General features: G+C 41.8%; 1 protein-coding gene across 7 annotated transcripts in view; it reads left to right on the top strand.

Moving 5' to 3' along the window:
• Positions 1 to 19474, top strand: part of atm (ATM serine/threonine kinase) — a 190193-nt gene that overhangs the window by 44045 nt on the left and 126674 nt on the right. For 5 of the 7 annotated variants that reach the window (XR_005944414.1, XR_005944415.1, XM_041198875.1 and 2 more), the window contains 8 exons: positions 1404 to 1529; positions 3438 to 3563; positions 4375 to 4464; positions 6135 to 6300; positions 6963 to 7162; positions 8829 to 8911; positions 14099 to 14245; positions 14430 to 14505. Coding sequence is in view for 4 of the 7 variants with exons in the window: in XM_041198875.1 (XP_041054809.1) it covers positions 1404 to 1529; positions 3438 to 3563; positions 4375 to 4464; positions 6135 to 6300; positions 6963 to 7162; positions 8829 to 8911; positions 14099 to 14245; positions 14430 to 14505 (1014 nt within the window). In the remaining 3 variants the exon portion in view is untranslated. Of the gene's footprint in view, positions 1 to 1403; positions 1530 to 3437; positions 3564 to 4374; positions 4465 to 6134; positions 6301 to 6962; positions 7163 to 8828; positions 8912 to 14098; positions 14246 to 14429; positions 14506 to 19474 lie in introns of those variants that run through there. The other 2 variants (XR_005944416.1, XM_041198878.1) reach the window with 2 other exon arrangements.

Raw genomic sequence — 19474 nt, 5'->3', positions numbered from 1 at the left:
AGATGTTGCAAACTATATAAATATTGTGCAGTCTCAGTGGCCTGACAAGGAAGGTGGTGAGTCTTTACTTCCAAGCAAACAGGAGTGTGTTAACTTTGCAGCTAAGTTTAACAAACTCAAAACAAAATTGTATTAGATCAAGATTTCTTTAAAATGTAGGTTATTTAAAAATCCATTTAGAAATTATGTGTACCATCTCCCATTTAACTGTCTGAATTTAGCACATTAATCTAAATGCAGGAAAGAAAAAAACATCAATGTGTTAGGATACTGAGCCATGCTGACTCAACAAAATGAAGTATGACTACTTAGGAAAGATATGGAGAGCTTCCACTGCCTGTAAAACTACTTTAGTTTAGCAGATAGAATGAAGAGAAGCGTTCTAGGGGAAAGCTTGAAAGAGGAAAAAATATGGCACTCAAACTTGGTTATTTAAATTGTTGTTGATTAAAGGTGAATTGTGGCTGCAGGGAATTGACCCTGTGTTAGGAAATAGATAGTTTAAGTAAGTTATATTAGTATTTGTGGGTGTTAGCAATGAGTTTTAGCTTTAATGTTTAAGTTTGATTTCTATTTGTGTGCCTGTGTGTTAAGAAGAGGTCAGGTTGAGTTTTAGTTTCACTTTAAAGGTGCTTGAGTTCAGTGAGGCTGGTTGGCTCATGGTGTAACAAGCGTCTGGGGGAATTTGAGGAGAGATCTATAGCATCTGTTTGGGGTAGCATCTTTCAGTTGGTTTCACAGTGTAGTTTGTCTGACCACAGGTTGCCAATTAGTTTACATGGACTGTGCTTACTGTGTACATTAGAGTATAAAATAACTTTTGTAACTTGCGTTATCCTTACAAATCTGTATATATCTGTAAAGGCATAGTTGCGGGTGAAGAAGTTTTGTAATATAGTTCATCTTGTTTAATAAATGTTTTATGCTTTTGTTAAAAGTTCATTAGCTGACTCCAGTGACTGTTCAATAGTCTCTCTCCAAGTATCTAAACAAACAAATAAAAGTTAGGATCTATCAAGCTGGATTCCATCCTGGGATCAGGCTTTTCCAGTGGTAATCTCAGCTGGGGATCAAAACACCTATTTAATATGTTAAAGCGGGGAGCCAGTGAGCTCAGTTGGCTAGATGGTTAATGTGTGGTTCAGAATAATGCAAACAGTACGTGTTCAATTGTCATTTTGGCTGAGGTAGACTTGGGATCTGTTTCATTGCCCTGATATGTTAAGCAATAAAAATAGCTCATTAGAGAACATTAATTATTGAGTTAATTTGTGCAATCCAAGCAAAAATCCACCTATCAGGATTGAATGAAGGAATGATACATTGAATATCTCTACCATGTTAATTTACGGTGAAAGGCCCCACAACACTTTTAATGCCTGTATTGTACTTATTGTTTTCAGATGGTTCCTCCAGAATGCCAGGTTCGCTGCGCAGACCTCATCATTGGTGTACTCCGGTGTTATTCTGATATTGGTGTCACCAGTGAGGATGATGCATGTACATCTGCCCTGTTTCAGAAAGCAAAGGTATACTACGGAGTTCTGGCTCCTAATTTATTGATCATAGAATGTGAATGACGCACTCGAGGATTAATCACATAAAAGCCTGTAATGAAATTCCTTTAAAAATTCAGTTCAAGCCCTACAAAATGATTTTGATGAATGTCCAGGAACAAAATTTCACCATTAGTTCTTTTTAAGGAAAATGTTTAAACCATTAGGCTAAATTATGGGACCAATCGGTAGTGAAGTTATTAAATTTACAGCAGTAGAATCTAGTTCACAGTTTCGTGATTGATGGAATATCTGGCTCTGTGTGTATATGTACACCTACCTTCCTGTTTCCCCTCTTTTCTCTCTGTTCCCTTTTCCTAAATCTATTTTATCTTTTTTACCCCCCTCTTTACCCCCTGCCCCCACAAAAACAATTTCTGCTGGCTGCCATTCCAGAGCACACTTGGTATGATTTAACAATCTCTCTTTGAGGTTAATATACAAAATATTTTTCTCTGGTACAGTGAGATTGAGGTTGAAGTTCAGGTTCAGTTTTGGGACAGAAGAAAGAAATGTTGCATGGTTAGGAAATGGTTGACATTAACCACCGAAAGTTCTGTTTGTCCTGTCATCCCTCATTAATGAGTTCAAAATTTACCCAAGAAGTTAATTCTTTTTTCCCCCCATTTTATTGACTTTGGGGAAAATACTTGTAGCTCTGGGTAGATTTATTTTGGTAATGCTCACAGCAGTTAGTCTGTGAATTCTATTTATGTTGCCTGAACTTAGCTATTGTTACAACTTTGTTTCTCATAGTTAATTCCATTCAAATAAAGTTTACTAACTACCAAAAAGAATGAAACAAGAGAGTAAGGACATGTCAAAATCATGCTGATTGCCATATCAGAGATGGTGGTGGGGGAAATGGTGGCATTGTGGTAACATCACTGGACTAGTATTCCAGAGACCCAGGCTTAAGTTCTGGGGACAAGGGTTCAAACCCCACCATAGCAGCTGGTGGAATTTAAATTCATGTAATAAGCTAGTCTCAGTAATGTTGACCATGAAACCATTGTCAATTGTTTTAAAAACCCATCTGGTTCACTAATACCCTTTAGGGAAGGAAATCTGCCGTCCTTACCTGGTCTGGCCTACATGTGACTCCAGACCCACAAAAATGTGGTTGACTCTTAATTGCCCTTTGAAATGGTTTAGCAAGCCACTAAGTTCAAGGGCAATTAGGGATGAGCAACAAATACGGACCTTGCCAATGATGTCCACATCCTATGAAAGAATAAAGAAAATAAATATTTGTGTTATATGACTGTCATTACAGGGGAACCTTGGTATAATACTATTGAACTAAAATTAGCTCCATTTTGTCTAAGTTAAGTAAGAGGTTTCCTTGTATAGGAATGTATGATACATTATTTTGTATCATTACATGCAGTAAGTTGTAGTCATTGAACTAAGTGTGATTGGATTATAACTTTTGGCTTACATGTTTACTCACTGTGAAATAAACCAGCTTCATGATTTTTATTAAGTTTTGCCTCAACAAGTATTTGCAAAGTTTGACTTCATGGGGATTGAAGAAGTGTGCATGTGAAAGACAAATAACCTGATTTACGTCACATGACTTAAGTTGAAAATGTATAACACTTATTCAACAGACCTTGAAGGCTGGTGACTAGGAATACAGCTGCACCCCTGTGCTCTACATTCATCCTTCATTTGCCAGCACAAGCTCTATGAGGGACAGCCATGCTGATGCACTGGGACAAGAAATTAAAGCAAGCATTAGTCTGGACTGGCATGGTGCACTTAGGATCTATGGCTTCTGTTCAGGACAGGTGCAACAGGGGCCTGTAAAATGAGAAACTTACTCAAGATATATTTTTGTGATATATGTTGTGATTGATAATTTATTTTCCTTCTTAGTCTTTTATACTGGATGCTGGTGAATACATTTCTACAGCCAAAAACAAGCTTAATGAGGAACTGAAACTTAACTCTCTGAAAACCATGGTTACCGTGTGCACAAAATGTCTGCACTCTCACACTAAGGTATTTAACTTAGTTCAGTTAAATGTCCACAACTACAATAGTGAATACGTTCAGCTTCATTAAACTGACATAATTATGCTTTATCTGTTTAATAGAATTCACTTTACTTTAAACATAATAATTCCAGATGTTAGCACCCTTATCCCTGAGTCAGAAGTCCAAAATTTAAGTTCCACGCCAGGATTTAGTGGGCAGAACTAGGCTGACACTCCATTGAAGGGATGCTGCACATTTGGAAATGCTATCCTTCAAATGAGACTTGAACCAAAGCTCTGTGTGCCTGTTCCCATGGTTCAGATAGCTATGAATTATCCCATTCCACTACTTGGTGAAGAGCAAGGAACTCCCTTGGCGTTCTTCCCTCAGCCAACACTATTGAATCTTGCTGTGATAGATTGGTGACCATTTCTACCTGTGTAACAGAAGTCACTCCACTCTAAAGCAATTCATTTTAGGTGAAACACTTTGTGGTGTTTCTGAAATGCATGAAAAGGTACTCATATAAATATAGTAATGTCTTTTATTTCACTGATCTGATAAATATTTCAGTTGCCCGAAGTTGACAATTAATTTGCTATTATAGTTTTATGTAATTTTTAAATTGAGAATCTAAATATGAGCATTAGAATCTTTACATTATTTGATCTGTTGCTGAGTTCATCTTTGTGTTTTTAATTTTACCAATTTGTATTCTGTCCAACAAGTGGTGATCTCACAAAGTTGCTCACAAAGTCATTCTTAAGTACTCAAGGATGACTCATAACAATTAGTGTCCCCTGGAATTGAACTATGTTTTCTATCATTTTAACAGCACTGGGCAAAGAGGAGCTCATCTGCTCTCTTCCTTCAACTATTCCCAGCAAGATTTATGAATGATCTTGTGCAGATTTGCAAGCAACTGGTAAGAGATTAACTGAAAATTTCTTCAAGTTGATAGGCAAGTTGGGGGTTTCTAAATATGTTGCTACTTATATAACCTGGATTTAATTAATTCTAATTTGCTGTTTGCAAGCAATGCGATTATGTAAACTTCATTGCACATATCAATGTGGCAACTGCATGTGACATAACCATGCTGAAAATTATATGCTGTTTTTCCATCCTAATACTCTTTTGTTAATTAATATACTGTGCATAATCTAAAAGGGAAATACATTTTGTGATAAAAATTGGAACCTTTTCATACACCAGAGAACCAATTTTGTGAGGAGTTTAGAGCTTGAGGAGGTTATTGTAGCCAAGATGTTTTAGCAGGTTTTGGGTCCTCTCAAGCTTGCTATGTGGAGACACCAAGGTAATTTAACCCATCACAAGCTCCTAATCCTATACAGTTACTGCTGTGAATCAAATTTAGAGAGATGCGTAAGCTTAAACAGGGATGACTGTTTTCAAATCCCCTTCAAATCACGTATAGGGAATTGCATGGCCACTTCTGGTGACTTATAACAGTGGCTGCTAAAAACAATAATTGTGATCTCTTTTCTACAAATTCGATTTATTTCTGGCAACTTCAACATGCCACAAATACAGTTCTTATATTCATTTGTTGATTTTTTTTTTACTCTGCATATGTCTGAGTCGCTTCCAATTTAATTTGAAATGGGGATTAAACCATTATTGTCTTTTGGATACCTTGGCATTGAAATCTAGTGAAAATCAATCTGCTTTAGGCAATATTGAATAAATCTGTTTGCCTTTTGCTTACCTGACTTTTATGATATTTACCAAGTCTCTTTGTCTTGGTCTCTGCTGCTGGTTTGTAAGAAGCTGGATTTCCACTTGATTGTATTTTCACCTATGCTAATAATATGCTGATAAGCTTAAGTATTTGCATTAATAATAGCTGCTTTCTGGCTTTGGGTAGGAGGGCTAATTATCCTGTTTCATGGTTCCAAGTGAAGATTGCACAGGATTATATTTTAGCTAACTAAAGCCCATCAGCAGTTTAATTTAAGTGCATTTAAATCCATGACAATATTCTAATCCTCAGATTATATTTTACGAATTATTTACAGCTGGTACTTATCACAGAGCTGTTAAAGGCATCATCATAATAAAATAAATCAAGGGACAGTATCATCTCCAGAGGCAAAAAATCCATTAAAAGAAACTAAAATGTGAAATGGAATAACAGGTTTGTCAGCATTTGAAGAAAGAAAAGATAGGTTTATGTTGCATGTAAAGATTCATCATTGAAAAGATGTCCCTGCAAGTGCTTCTGACAACAACATAAACCAGTGGTTACCAACAGAGGCAGACATATTTTTGGCTCAGCCTAGCCAAGCAAACTGGAAAAAGATTTTGTTCTTACTATATTTTCTATAGCCTTTGGGAGATGCAATATTCCAAATTGTGACTTAAAAATTACTGCATGGTTTTTCTGTCATTATGGCTGCTAATTAATTCACCCATAGCTATAAACAGGCAGCCTCCACTGACATTTCTTGGAATTTTTTCTGAGCAATGAGCACTCTACTTTTAAAAACTCCCCCTTCTGTTCGACAATACTAATGGGTTGTACTTAAGGTCAGATTAAAGAAAGGATAATGTGTGTCTGTCCCTAACTTTCAGATAGCCCACAGTGGAAAATCACATAATGCTTGTGAAGCAAAGGATGATATTCAAGATGGTTTCAGGGAAATGCAGGGAAATGGATCCGGGGATTTCTTTAACGATAATGACAAAACCCTTGAAGTAGGTGATTATAGTGACAGCAGCGACTCATTGGTTGGAACAGGTAAGATATTTATGGGTCTAGGTATTAAGTATTGCCCACCTACTTCCCTGGTGGCTCAGTTTAAAATAGAGTGGAGCTTAACCATAGAGACCAAGATGTTTGTGGGTTTGACATGTGGTCTGTGCCGGGTTTGTTGATCATAAATGGGAATATTACAGTGCGTCTCAGCATCCTTGGGTTACAGACGCAAAAAACAAGTAAAGCATTGCAGCTGGTGGTATATATTTTTGGATGCTGTGTGGAATTTTTGTGAAGATAATATTGGGCTCAAAAATTACACTTTCTGTGATTTAATAGCGTCCTTCGTAGGATCAAACATGGAGCATGACCACATTGGTGAGGTGCAAGAGATTAACCAGTGTCTATAGAACCATTTGCCTGCAAAGAATTGTTTGACCACAAGAGCTATATGGAAAGAGAGGACAAGAAGAAATGTGGGGATTTGAAACCAGAATTATAAAATAAATGAAAGCAACTATAATTGAAATGGAAAAATAATGACCTGAGGTTGCATTTGCACTTTTGAACTAGCTTTCGTTTGGCTGCATAGTATAGGCCTAATTCTAGTAGTATATTCATTTAATTTCTATGCTAGTTTATTAAATAATTCATTTCGTGTCGTTATGTTGCACATGTATTCATTAGCTTCAAAATTCTTTCAGGAGCAAAGAGCATTTTAGCCGAAGAGAATTTGACAAAGCATGATTTTCTCCTCCTCGACACTCTCCGATTTCTCTGCTGTTGCACAGCAGCAGGACAGGTGCATGTGCTTTCTTTCAGGTCTAGTGATATTAGAAGAAAACTGTTAATGTTAATTGAGGAGCAAGATCACAGCATTTCAAAATCACTGCATTTGCACATGGTGGGTATCATTTTACATAATGTTAATGTTTTCTTATGCTGTTGAACTGTATAAATTTCTAAAAACATGTTGCTGTGTCTTCCTTTGGCGATTCATGTCCCATGTTGCCCCTCCCCTTTCTAAGAAAATTGGGGTAAAATTTTACAAATGAATGCTCCATATGTGAAATCCATTGGGGGCTTCGAGTTGGGGGCGTGAGTGTTGGTCGAACATATTAGAACTTTGTGCCCATCTGTACCCTCCCTCGTGGATTTCTATCCCTTAAGTTAATGGAGCAAATATTTATAACATTTACCCTGTGGATCATCCAGCATTATCCACATATGCAGTCTTGTTACAGCAGAAATCACCACACCCTGAATGTCAACATAAAGAATAAATTTTACTCTATGACCTTCGTACATCTAAATTATATTATAAAACTAGCTGAGATCTACACTAAATCTTAGTATCTTTATTGCAACAGTACTTGTTTAAATACTGGATTTCTAGTAATTCTTTCATCAAAGACTGACAGAATCGAAACTTCTCATTCTGGAAAAAACTATATAAATCTGTCTGTGTAAAAACAGGCCTAGGAATAGAAATACAAATTTTGTCAAAAGTTTAGACTTATGGGAACTATCTTCTCCTGAGCTGAAAAGGAACCTTTACATCTGATGGGTTCTTGTGGCTCTGGGAAAAGCCGCATAAAGCTGCGCATGTGTTAAAAAATTGGATTTAATATAAATTACAGTTAGCATCCGCTTCCCTAAAACACACTCAGATCTTAAAAGTTTAATTTCATGCAATAAGCAGAATTGGGCTTAAAGAACACTCCAGTCCTCCATGCGCCCCACGTGCCCCTGTGTGTGCCATTGCAGAGACCAGGAAAACATTTCTGGTCAATGTAGTATCTTTATTGCAATACCACTTCTTTAAATACAGGATTTCTAGTTATTCTTTCACTAAAGACTTCAACAGAATCAAAACTTCTCACCCTAGAAAAAGCTACATAAAGCTGTGCATGTGTAAAAGCATTAAGTTTAAAAGGGTGTTGAAAAGTAAACACGCCCTACATGGACAACACTCATGTTCAAAGTTTAATTGAGTGTATTAAATGGAATTGAGTTTTAAAAAAATTATGTTTTAAAATTGCAGTTAGCAACTGCTTCACTGAAACAGTATTTTTCACCTCTGTCAATTTAACGCATTACTTGAAAGTAATTCTACAGCTTTTGCACCCAGCTGCCCAATCAGTGTCTTCCTTTTAAGATTCTTAGTTGCATGTGAGAATATGTAATAAGAAAAAGCCATCAATCTACTTTAGTTTGCACTGTTGGCAACTATCCCCACAGATAAAAAAAAAGACCTATTCAGCACTGTCATGTCTTTTGAATGTCCCAAAGCACTTTGTAGAATAAATTATCAGGTGCAGTTCTGTGAGATAAAGTGGCAGTCCTTTTGTGCAAAGCAAGGTTCCACAAATTATTGTAGTTAGCAGCAACTTGCATGACAGAGATTAGAAGAGTCACACCTGGTTGAAATCAGAGGACCTTACTCTAAGTGCCTTGTATCAAATGGATCAAGTATATATAATAAACATGTGCAGTTTTACATGCTTATATTGTCATTAAATTTGCATGTAGGTGGTGCTAATTTGTCTTGTTTGTGTCTGATCCTATAGTACTTGATCCTGTTAAAAGAGCTCCCATCAGAAGAATGTGTTCTCCCATCAGATGATTTTTCCATACTTGTGAAGCCACTCTTGTAAGCAGTACTTGGTTCTTCTGCGGGGAGATTATGTGGCTAGAAATCGAGTATTTGGTTGGGAAATCATGGAAGCCCTGTAACCAAGATCCCAAAATACCCTCATGGCGGGCAAAACTATGCACAAGGAATTATATGATGCTGATATTGAGTGGCTGAGATGCAAAACATTGCATTATCCAGCAACAACATATTTTACCTTGATGAGACGAAAAATGTTGTAAAAATTCCGCATCAGAACAGGCACCTTTTTAACAAAATGTTGAGTAGTTAATTGTACAACTTCCGATAGTAGGAATTACCTTTCCCACAAAAAAATTCAATGTAAACTTTCTTGAAGAGTAAATGATAATCAGAAAAATAATTGGGCTACATCAAATGATTCAAGTTTGTTTGTGTATGAATCTCATTTTTTTAGATTAACATTGGATTTTAGAATCATAGACGTCTACAGCACGGAAAAAGGCCCTTCAGCCCATCGAGTCTGTGCTGGTCAAACGAGTACCTAACTATTCTAATCCCGTTTTCCAGCAGTAGGCCCATAGCCTTGTATGGCATGGCATCGCGAGTGCACATCCAAATACTTCTTAAATGTTATGAGGGTTTCTGTCTCTACCACCTTTTCAGGCGGTGAGTTCCAGATTCCCATCACCCTCTGGGTGAAAAAATTCTTCCTCACATCCCCTCTAAACCTCCTGCCCCTTAACTTAAGTCCATGCCCCCTGATTATTGATCCCTCCACCAAAGGGAAAAGTTCCTTTCTGTCTACCTTATCTGTGCTCCTCATAATTTTATACACCTCAATCATGTCCCCCCTTAATCTCCCCGCTACAGGGAAAATAACCAATCTCTCCTCATAACTAAAACTCGCCAGCCCAGGCAACATCCTGGTAAATCTCCTCTGCACTCTCTCTAGTGCAATCACATCCTTCCTATAATGCGGATTCCAGAACTGCACGCAATACTCTAGCTGTGGCCTAACCAGAGTTTTATATAGTTCCAGCATAACGTCCCTGCTGTTATATTGTATGCCTCGGCTAATAAAGGCAAGTATCCCATATGCCTTCTTAACCACCTTATCTACCTGTCCCGCTACCTTACGGGACCAGTGGACATGCACATCAAGGTCCCTCTGATCCTCGGTACTTCCCTGTGTCCTACCATTCATCGTGAATTCCTGTACCTTGTTTGTCCTGCCCAAGTGCATCACCTCACACTTATCCGGATTAAATTCCATTTGCCACTGATCAGCCCATCTGACCCAGCCCGTCTATATCTTCCTGTAACCTAAGGCTATCCTCATTATTTACCGCCCCACCAATTTTCGTGTCATCCGGGGACTTACTGATCGACCCTCCTACATTCAAGTCTAAATTGTTTATATATACCACAAACAGCAAGGGACCCAACACTGATCCCTGTGGAACCCCACTGGACACTGGCATCCAGTCACAAAAACACCCCTCGACCCTCACCCTCTGCTTCCGGCCACTCAGCCAATTCTGGATCCAATTTGCCAAATTGCCTTGGATCCTATGGGCTCTTAGCTTCGTTATCAGTCTCCCAAGTGGGACCTTATCAAAAGCCTTGATGAAGTCCAAGTAGACTATGTCAAGTGCATTGTCCTCATCTACACACCTGGTCACCTCTTCGAAAAATTCATTCAAATTGGTCAGACATGACCTCCCCTTAACAAAATCATGCTGACTGTCCTTGCTTAATCTCTGCCTCTCCAAGTGTAGATTAATTCTGTCCCTCAGAATTACTTCCAGTAGTTTCCTCACCACTGAGGTTAGACTGACTGGCATGTAGTTCCCTGGTTTATCCCTTCCTCCCTTCTTGAGTAACGGTATCACATCGACTGTCCTCCAGTTCTCTGGCACCTCTCCTGTGGCCAGAGAGGTATTGAAAATTATTGCCAGCGCCCCTGCTATCTCCTCCCTTGCCTCACTCAACAGCCTGGGATACATTTCATCTGGGCCTGGAGATTTTTCTACTTTTAAGCCTGCCAGACCACTAAGAACCTCCTCCCTTTCTACGCTAATTTCTTTAATTATATCACAGTCCTTTTGCCTGATTTCCATACCCACATTGTCCCTCTCATTTGTGAATACCGACACAAAGTATTCAGTTAGAACCCTACCTACATCTTCCGGCTCCACACAAAAATTACCACTATGGTCCTTAATTGGCCCTACCCTTTCCGTAGTTATCCTCTTACTCTTAATGTACTTGTAAAATAACTTTGGATTTTCCTTTATTTTACCTGCCAATGTTTTTTCGTGCCCCCGTTTTGCTCTCCTAATTTCCTTTTTAAGCTCCCAATATACATTCTGTACTCCTCTAGGGCTTCCGCTGTTTTGAGCCCTCCATACCTGCCATAAGCCTCCCTTTTTCCCTTTATCCAATCCTGTATTATCCCTCGACATCCAGGATTCCCTGGATTTGTTGGTCCCACCCTTTGTCTTTACTGGAATATGTTGGCCCTGTACTCTCATTTCCTTCTTGAATGAGTCCCACTGCACTGACACAGATTTACCTAAATGTAGCAGCTCCCAGTCCACTCTGTCCAAATCATATCTGATCTTATTAAAAATCAGCCTTCCCCCAATTTAGAACTCTTGATTTCTGGCCCATCCTTGTCCTTTTCCATAACAACCTTGAATCTAACGGAGTTATGATCACTATCTGCAAAATGCACCCCCACTGATACCTCTACCACTTGCTCGGCTTCGTTCCCTAAAATTAAGTCCAGGACTGCCCCCTCTCTTGTAGGACCTTCTATGTACAGGCTTAAAAAGCTCTTCTGGATGCATTTTAAGAATTCCGCTCCCTTTAAACCTATTACACTATGACTAACCCAGTTAATGTTGGGGAAGTTGAAATCCCCCACTATTACTACCCTATTATTTTTACACTTCTCTGAAATTTGCCTACATATCTGCTCTTCTATTTCTCTCTGACTGTTTGGGAGCCTATAGTACACTCCCAGCAGTATGATTGCTCCTTTTTTGTTTTTAAGTTCTACCTATATGGCTTCATTTGAGGAGCCTTCTAAGATGTCATTCCTGCTTACTGCTGTAATTGATTCCTTGATTAATATTGCAATACCCCCTCCTCTTTTATCTCCTTCCCTGTCTCGCCTGAACACCTTATAAACTGGAATATTGAGCTGCCAATCCTGCCCCTCTCTCAACCATGTCTCTGTGACAGCAATGACATCAGACCTCCGTGTGTTAATTTGTGCCTTCAACTCATCTGCTTTATTCGTCAGACTCCTTGCATTAAAATAAATACCATCCAACCTTGCCAAACTCCCTTGTCCCTTCACTGGTCTATAATTTCTATGCCTTCCAGACTCACTTGCTCTCTCTTCTAATTTTGGCTGTGCAACTCCCCCTGCTGAACCTCCTCTCCAGATCCCATCCCCCTGCCAAGTTAGTTTAAACCCTCCCCAACAGCACCAGCAAACCTCCCTGCAAGGATGTTGGTCCCATTCCAGTTCAGGTGCAACCTGTCCACCTTGTACAGGTCCCACCACCCCCAGAAACAATCCCAATGTCCCAGAAACTTAAAGCCCTTCCTCCTACACCATCTCTCCAGCCACACATTCATCTGGACTAACCTTCTATTTCTATACTCACTAGTGCGTGGCACCAGAAGTAAGCCAGAGATTACTACCTTTGAGGTCCTGTGTTTTAATCTGTTTCCTAGTTCCCTAAATTCTGTTTGCAGGACCTCATCCCTCTTTCTACCCAAGTCGTTGGTACCAGTATGTACCACGATCTCTGTCTGTTTGTTCTCCCCCTTTGAAATGCCCTGCAGCCGTTCAATGACATCCTTGACCCTGGCACCAGGGAGACAACATACCATCCTAGAGTCACGTCTACGGCCGCAGAAACGGCTGTCTGTTCCCCTTACTATCGAGTCTCCGACCACAATTGCTCTTCCCCTCTTCCAACCACCCCCCCCCCCCCACCGCCACCGCTGGTGCAGCTGAGCCACTCTCAGTGCCATGAGCATGGCTGCACTCCCCAGAGAAACCGTCGGTCTCACCATTTTCCAACACAGAAAAATGGTTCTTAAGCAAGATGCACCCTAGGGATTTCCTGACTACCTGCCTGACACCTTTCTTCTGATTTGCCACCCATTTCCTTCCTGTCTGCATTTCTGTTAGGTGTGGGGTGACCACTTCTAAAAACGTGCTATCCATGAAACTCTTAGTCTCACGGATGCACCTCAGTGCCTCCAGCTGCCGCTCGAGCTCCGAAACCTGGAACTCAAGTAGCTGCAGCTGGTGGCACTTCCTGCACATGTGGCCGGTCAGAGCATAAGGAGAATCTAGGACTTCCCACATGTTGCAGGTGGCACATAACACAGGACTGAGCTGCCCTTCCAAAACTCTAGTTGAAAAAAAACCCATACTTTAAGTTAAATACAGTAAAAAAATTAAATTATTTATGCACTTTAAATAAAAACTACAACCCTTTCCTTAGCTTAATCTATTTTAAACTGGAGAAAAACACTTACCCAATACTCATGAATCAGCTCTCACCTTTGTGCTGACTTCACTTTTTGAAGCTTCCCCACACTCGCGCTGGTTTGATCTCTCCGCCGCTCTCTCGTGCTGTCTTGTGATGTCATTCTTGTTATTTTCAACAAGAACTGACTGTAGGACCCTCTTCGCAGACTGCTTCACCACGATGCTGACTGCAGGATGCTCTTCCCAGGCTGCTTCACAGCAATGCTGACTACAGAGCGCTCTTCCCAAACTGCTTCACCGCGATGCTGACCGCAGGATGCTCGTTCCATTTTGTACCACTTGTATCCCCCAAATAGATTTTATTGGTTGGAATCTTATTATGCATTTGATTTCTGGGAATCTTATGAAATTTTCTTTATTTCCTAAAAAAAAGTCCCAGTTAGATTTGAAACTGTCAGTGAAAAATGTTAGTAAAAGCACATTATCAGCATACCAAGGCATAGCTTACTTATGTATTATTTAACTTACATTATCAAGTTGTTTATCTCTCAGATTTATGCAAAATTATGCAAAGTCCTATACAGTTAGTTGTGAGTAGTTTTGCAGTGTAATTTTAGCAGTCACTTAACGGGGATGGATGATTTGATTAACACATTGGTGTGTAAAATGAAGCATTTTGTAATTGGAGCCTCTGATCTGTGCAGGGACTTGTGCTCCATGTATCGTTGTGATCAAGAGGTTTGCTCAGTGATCTTGACGCACATTCTTCCATTACTAACAGTACAAGGCATTGACTCTGATGAAATGACAGATGTCCAGGGGAAACTACTAAAGACAATTGGAGCATTTTGGTATGTATACTTTCTTGGCCCCACCCTTTCCACTGTAATTTTTCAAGCTATGTGTTTTACTGGAAACAACAGCCTAAAAATTCTCCCTAGGTATGTAGTTTTGAAATCTATGGAAGTTAATATATATATATATATATATATATACACATATACATATAGATCAATGTATGTTTATTTCTATTAGGCACCTAAGCAAGGGAGGAAAATGTAATGCACAAGTAAGAGCTGCTTTAGTAAGATGCATGAAAGCATTACTTGAGGTGAGTCAATTAAATGTACATTCTGATATATGGGTAGCACATTACCAAGGTTTAGCAATTGTTTAAATATTTCAGTGCCCCGTCCACAACAAACAGACACTATAATATGCAGGATTCCCACCAATCCAAAGCCTCTCAATTGTTCTAGTTTTGGGATTGCTATACAACTCTAATAAACCTTTATATGGCTGGTTGTATGTATGCGTAGTATATATAGAATACAGCCAGGATGTAGAGACTCCACCTTCCATCCACATCGACAACCTCTGGAGGTAGTCAACAACTTCACATACCTTGGATCAACAATTACCAGCAACCTGTCCCTTGACAAAATCAGCACCAGGATTGCCAAGGCCACAGATGTCCTGTCAAAGTTGAGAGGTTGAGTGTGGTCCAACAGCAAACTAACCAAAAATACAAAGCTCCATGTATACCAGACTTGTATTCTCAGCACCCTCCTTTAAAGCAGCAAAGAATGGAAACTTATACAAGCCAAGTAAAGTGCTCAACAGCTTCCACCTCCACCACCTCAGACGAATATAGGGCAGCTCCTGGCAAAACAGCATGCCGAATATGGAAATATGCCACTGTGCAGGGATCCCCAGCATGTTTGCTGTCTTGAGACAGGGGTGACTTCGGTGGTTGGGTTACATGTGCAGAATGGATGACAACCAGATCCCAAAGACATGCTCTATGGCGAGCTTGTTATTGGCACAAGACCAACTGGTCACCCATGTCTGTGACACAAGGACGTTCGTAAGCGACACCTCAAGTTGACTGGGATTGGAGTCAGTGCATGGGAAGTTTTGCTGCTGAGTGGAGTGCCCAGTGACAAACAGTCTGGAAGGGCACGGATAAAGCAGAGGACAAAAGAAATGACCAGATGGCTGTTAAGGCACAGCCGAGTAAATGCTGAGTTTAAAAGGGAAACTAGAAACAACTGCCACAAATTGTTTCGCAATTTGTATAAATTTCAAGGTACATGCCTTGAATTCAGTAGCAATAAGACCACCAAAGATTTTACAAAACTAGATAAAAAATTTATTAATAGAAGAAATGACTTTAAATGAATCCATAGATCGACAAATTACTACTATGATAACTTCTAAATCCCCTACTTAATCTGACTCCCAGCTACAGTTTTGTTAAGGCAACAGTAAGACACATATTTTTAACCCAGGCAAAATAAACGATACCCTGAACAGTCTAATTCAAAGTGGGTTCTCTTAACTTCAGTCCCTGAAGGCAGCAGTTTGGTACATACAGGTTAAAGGCGTTTCACACTTATTGAAGCTTAGACTGCCTTCCCTTTGCTCCTTTATGCATAGTTTCCCCTTTGAATGCAAATACCCATTGTTTCACTATGTCTTTGGACTTTACCTTCCTGATAATAAAAATCTCACTTGCACTAAGTTTTGCCAGTAATCTTTGGGAAAAATAGATAAACACACCATTTCTTACTACTTCTGCTGGTTAGGTATACATTACACCCCCACTTTTGAATTCAAGCCACACTAATTTGTTTAAAAATGCAAATTTCCCCCTTTACACTTCACGTTCTAAAACTTCCACGTTTTTACCTAATTAACATTTCAAACCTAACTTCTCTTCTTACATCAAAGCACCCAGACTAGCTACCACTAATTCAATTAAACCTCTCACACAGACACATGGGGCAGAATTTTTCGCTGAACGGGTGGGTGCGTGCCCGACCTGCTGAAAAACAAAATGACGGGCGATGACATCAGGCGAGCATCCTGACATCATTGCGCACTCTTGTGATATTTTTCTCAGCAGACCCGTGCAGGAGTCGGAGCTGCGCCCACTATTAATTAACAGGCCAGTTAAGGCCCTTGACAACCCAATTGATGGCGATTGAACGTTGCTCATGAGATTTCTCGCTCATCACATGGGTAAAACGGTCAGGCTACAATTTGCAAAACCTCAACCACGGTGGGGATGAGAAGGGTCCGCAGCATTATCAGTATGTGAGTAGTGAGAAGTTTTGGAGGTAACTTGCTGCTTGGCAGCTTAATCTTGGATCAGGGCTTCATTCTTAACATTTCTAGACTTAATTCTGGACTTCCGTTACCTTGATTGTGGGGATTGTGGTCTCCGTTGGAGGCATCTCCTTTGAGGGGGAACAGAGGGGCAGAAGGGAGAGGAGGCCAGGTGTCCCAATGCAACTTCCAGGGGAGGGACCTGTGGGAGGAGAGGTGCAGGCACATGGGGCGCAGGGCCAGCAGGAAGTCCAAGGCGGAAGGAGCCGCGGGAGAAGGCACTATCCTGCAGCCAGGGTTTACAAGCTACCTCAATATGGTCGTGGTTCAATGCTGAAGAAGTCTCCACCTCAAGGGAGACCGTGATCTCCACTTGTGAGATAATTGGGCCTGAGATCAGCTCCAACTGTGTGGGCGGACACCCCATACCAGTGGATCTGAAGGTCACTGCGGCCCTCAACTTCTGTGTATCTGGCTCCTTCCAGGGCTCAGTGGAGGATCTGTGTGGAGTCTCCCAATCAGCTGTCCACAGTTGCGTCAAGCTGGTGACAGAAGCTCTGTTCAGGAGGGTATTGACTTTCATTTCCATATGGACGAGGCCAGCCAGACTGAGCAAACCAGAGGCTGCTGGGTTCTCCTGTGTCCAGGGTGCCAGGTCAGCTGGGTACCTTCATCAACAGGAAAGGATCCCACTCCATGAACATGCAGTTAGTTTGTGACCACAGGATGCAGATTCTGCAAGTCTCTGCAAGGTTTCCTGGCGGCTTCCATGATGCTTACAACCTCAGACATGCCCAGGTGTGGAGGCTCTTCAGTGCTTCAACCTGACTGGATGGATGGATGGCTGCCAGGTGACAAGAGCCATCTGTTGAAAAGGTGGCTCATGATGCCTCTCCGCCACTCAAGAACAGAAACGGAGCAGCGGTACAACAGGAGCCATGCCTCCACAAGGGTGATGGTAGAGAGAACCATAGGTCTTCTCAAGTTGCACTTCTGATGCCTGGACCGTTCAGGGGATGCACTTCAATACTCCCCAGAGCGTGTGTCACTGATAGTGGTTGCATGCTGCGCTCTCCACAGTCTGACACTGGCAAAGGGAGACCCACTGGAGGAAGAGGATTTTGATGCAACTGCACAGGCCACAGAGGAGCACGGTGAGGAGAACGCTGAGGGCGTGGAGCCGGATCTTGGTAACCTTCAGGGGGGCAGTGACACCAGGGATGCCTTGATCCAATGCCCCTTCATTTAGGCTGCCAAATAAGAACTGCCACCTCATCCAAGGGCTGTAGCCTCCGTCCTGGATCATAGAAATTACTCTTTCCTTTTCCCCCAAGATACACTCTGTGCCTATGCAATAAAGTTTCGAGACACCCATGTCCAGCATTACATACTGGCCTACCCTGCACCTACAAAACAAATGAAGCATACTCAGGCCAATAACACAAAAGCAAATGTAATTCAATTTTGGAACTCACATAGTCTTGAATGGAACAATATCTGGTGTTGGTAGTTACACCATTAAAAAAAGAAAAACAAAAGATCACCTCTTGTGCTTAAGGTGCTTTAAACTTAGATTTACGGGTGCTACATCTAGGTGCTCCCCCCTCGCTGGCACCGGCATTGGATACAGCCTGCTGACTCTGCTGTCCTGTTGGCTTTGATGATTGTCCTCTGGCCGGTGGAGTCTGTGCTGGCCCCACCTGGGAAAGAGCGGCCAGTGCCATGGCTGGCATCTCCCCAGTTGCCGCAGCCTCATCAGATGTGACGGGCAGAGGAGCTGCTGCCGTCATCCAGAGTGTCCTGGGAGGAGCCTGCAGAGACGACAAGCAGCTCATGCGCCAAGGTGAGGTCACTGTGGACCTCCCTGCTCGCCATTGATGGACGGGCACTTAGCTGGGATACTGGGTGCCCCATCCATCTCATACAGGCACTCTCCAGTCGAGGTCAATGCCTATGTGAGGGCTTGCAGGTCCGAGCGCAACCCCAAGAACCCCTGATTCTGTTCCTGGAGCAACCTCTCCATGAGAGTCGCGACTCTCCATGGAGGAGGCATTGAGCTCGGCCATGAGGGTCAATGGAGTGCTCACACTCCACAGGGACTCCTCCACAATAGAGACCATGGCATGCAGACCCTCATGGATCCCGGCCAGATCATCCTTCACATCTCACTGGACATCCAGCATCTGCTGCCTAATGGAAGACTCCAGAGGCTCATCACCTGCCTTTGACTGTGCATCATCCTGGTCTTCAGCAATTTTCTGACAGCTGGTGCCCTGGGCACTACCTGCCTCCACCCGCACCTCAAGCGAGTGTGAGGTGCCCTCACCAATATGCACTGAGATACTAGCCACTGAACTAATGTCCACCAAGGTGCTGGTATCTATGTTGGTGCCTGGTTCAGAGAACGGGTGTGATGCAGGTGCTCTGGGAGCATGGTGGTCCTCCAGGGTCAGGGGTGGCCCTTCAGGGTCCTGAGAGCGAGCGCCTGCTGGCGAACCTAAAAGGGAGAACAAGGACATGTCATTAGTTAAAGTCATCACACTGTCACTGTGCATGCCAGGCACCCTGATGAGACAGTGGAGACCTGCATCATTGTGTCCCCGTCTTTCAATGATCAATGGGGACTCCAGGTTCGAGGCTCACACCAATGAAGAGACTACACTAGAATAGTTGCACAAGCTGAAATTCTCACCTCAGCGCATTGCACTCTTATCTTCATCTGACACCCCAGGCTCACTGCAGCCACTTGACCAAGGTGCATGGCACCCCTCAAGTTCCAAGGCCTCCTGCTCATACCAGGAGTGGATGAGGAGGTGTGGGGGGGTGCTCTGCCAGCCCGCGACATGTCAGTATTGTTATAGGATGTCTTCTCCTGAAAGGACAGAGGAGCATTGATTAGTCCACTCTCTACCTGTAGCGCCATTGCAGCCTGGCCAACCCCAGTTGAACACTTTGCAGGGCACATCCAA

This window comes from Carcharodon carcharias, chromosome 11, assembly GCF_017639515.1.
Source record: "Carcharodon carcharias isolate sCarCar2 chromosome 11, sCarCar2.pri, whole genome shotgun sequence".
Taxonomy (NCBI): Eukaryota; Metazoa; Chordata; class Chondrichthyes; order Lamniformes; family Lamnidae; genus Carcharodon; species Carcharodon carcharias.
This window is presented reverse-complemented; position numbering and strand designations above follow the sequence as displayed.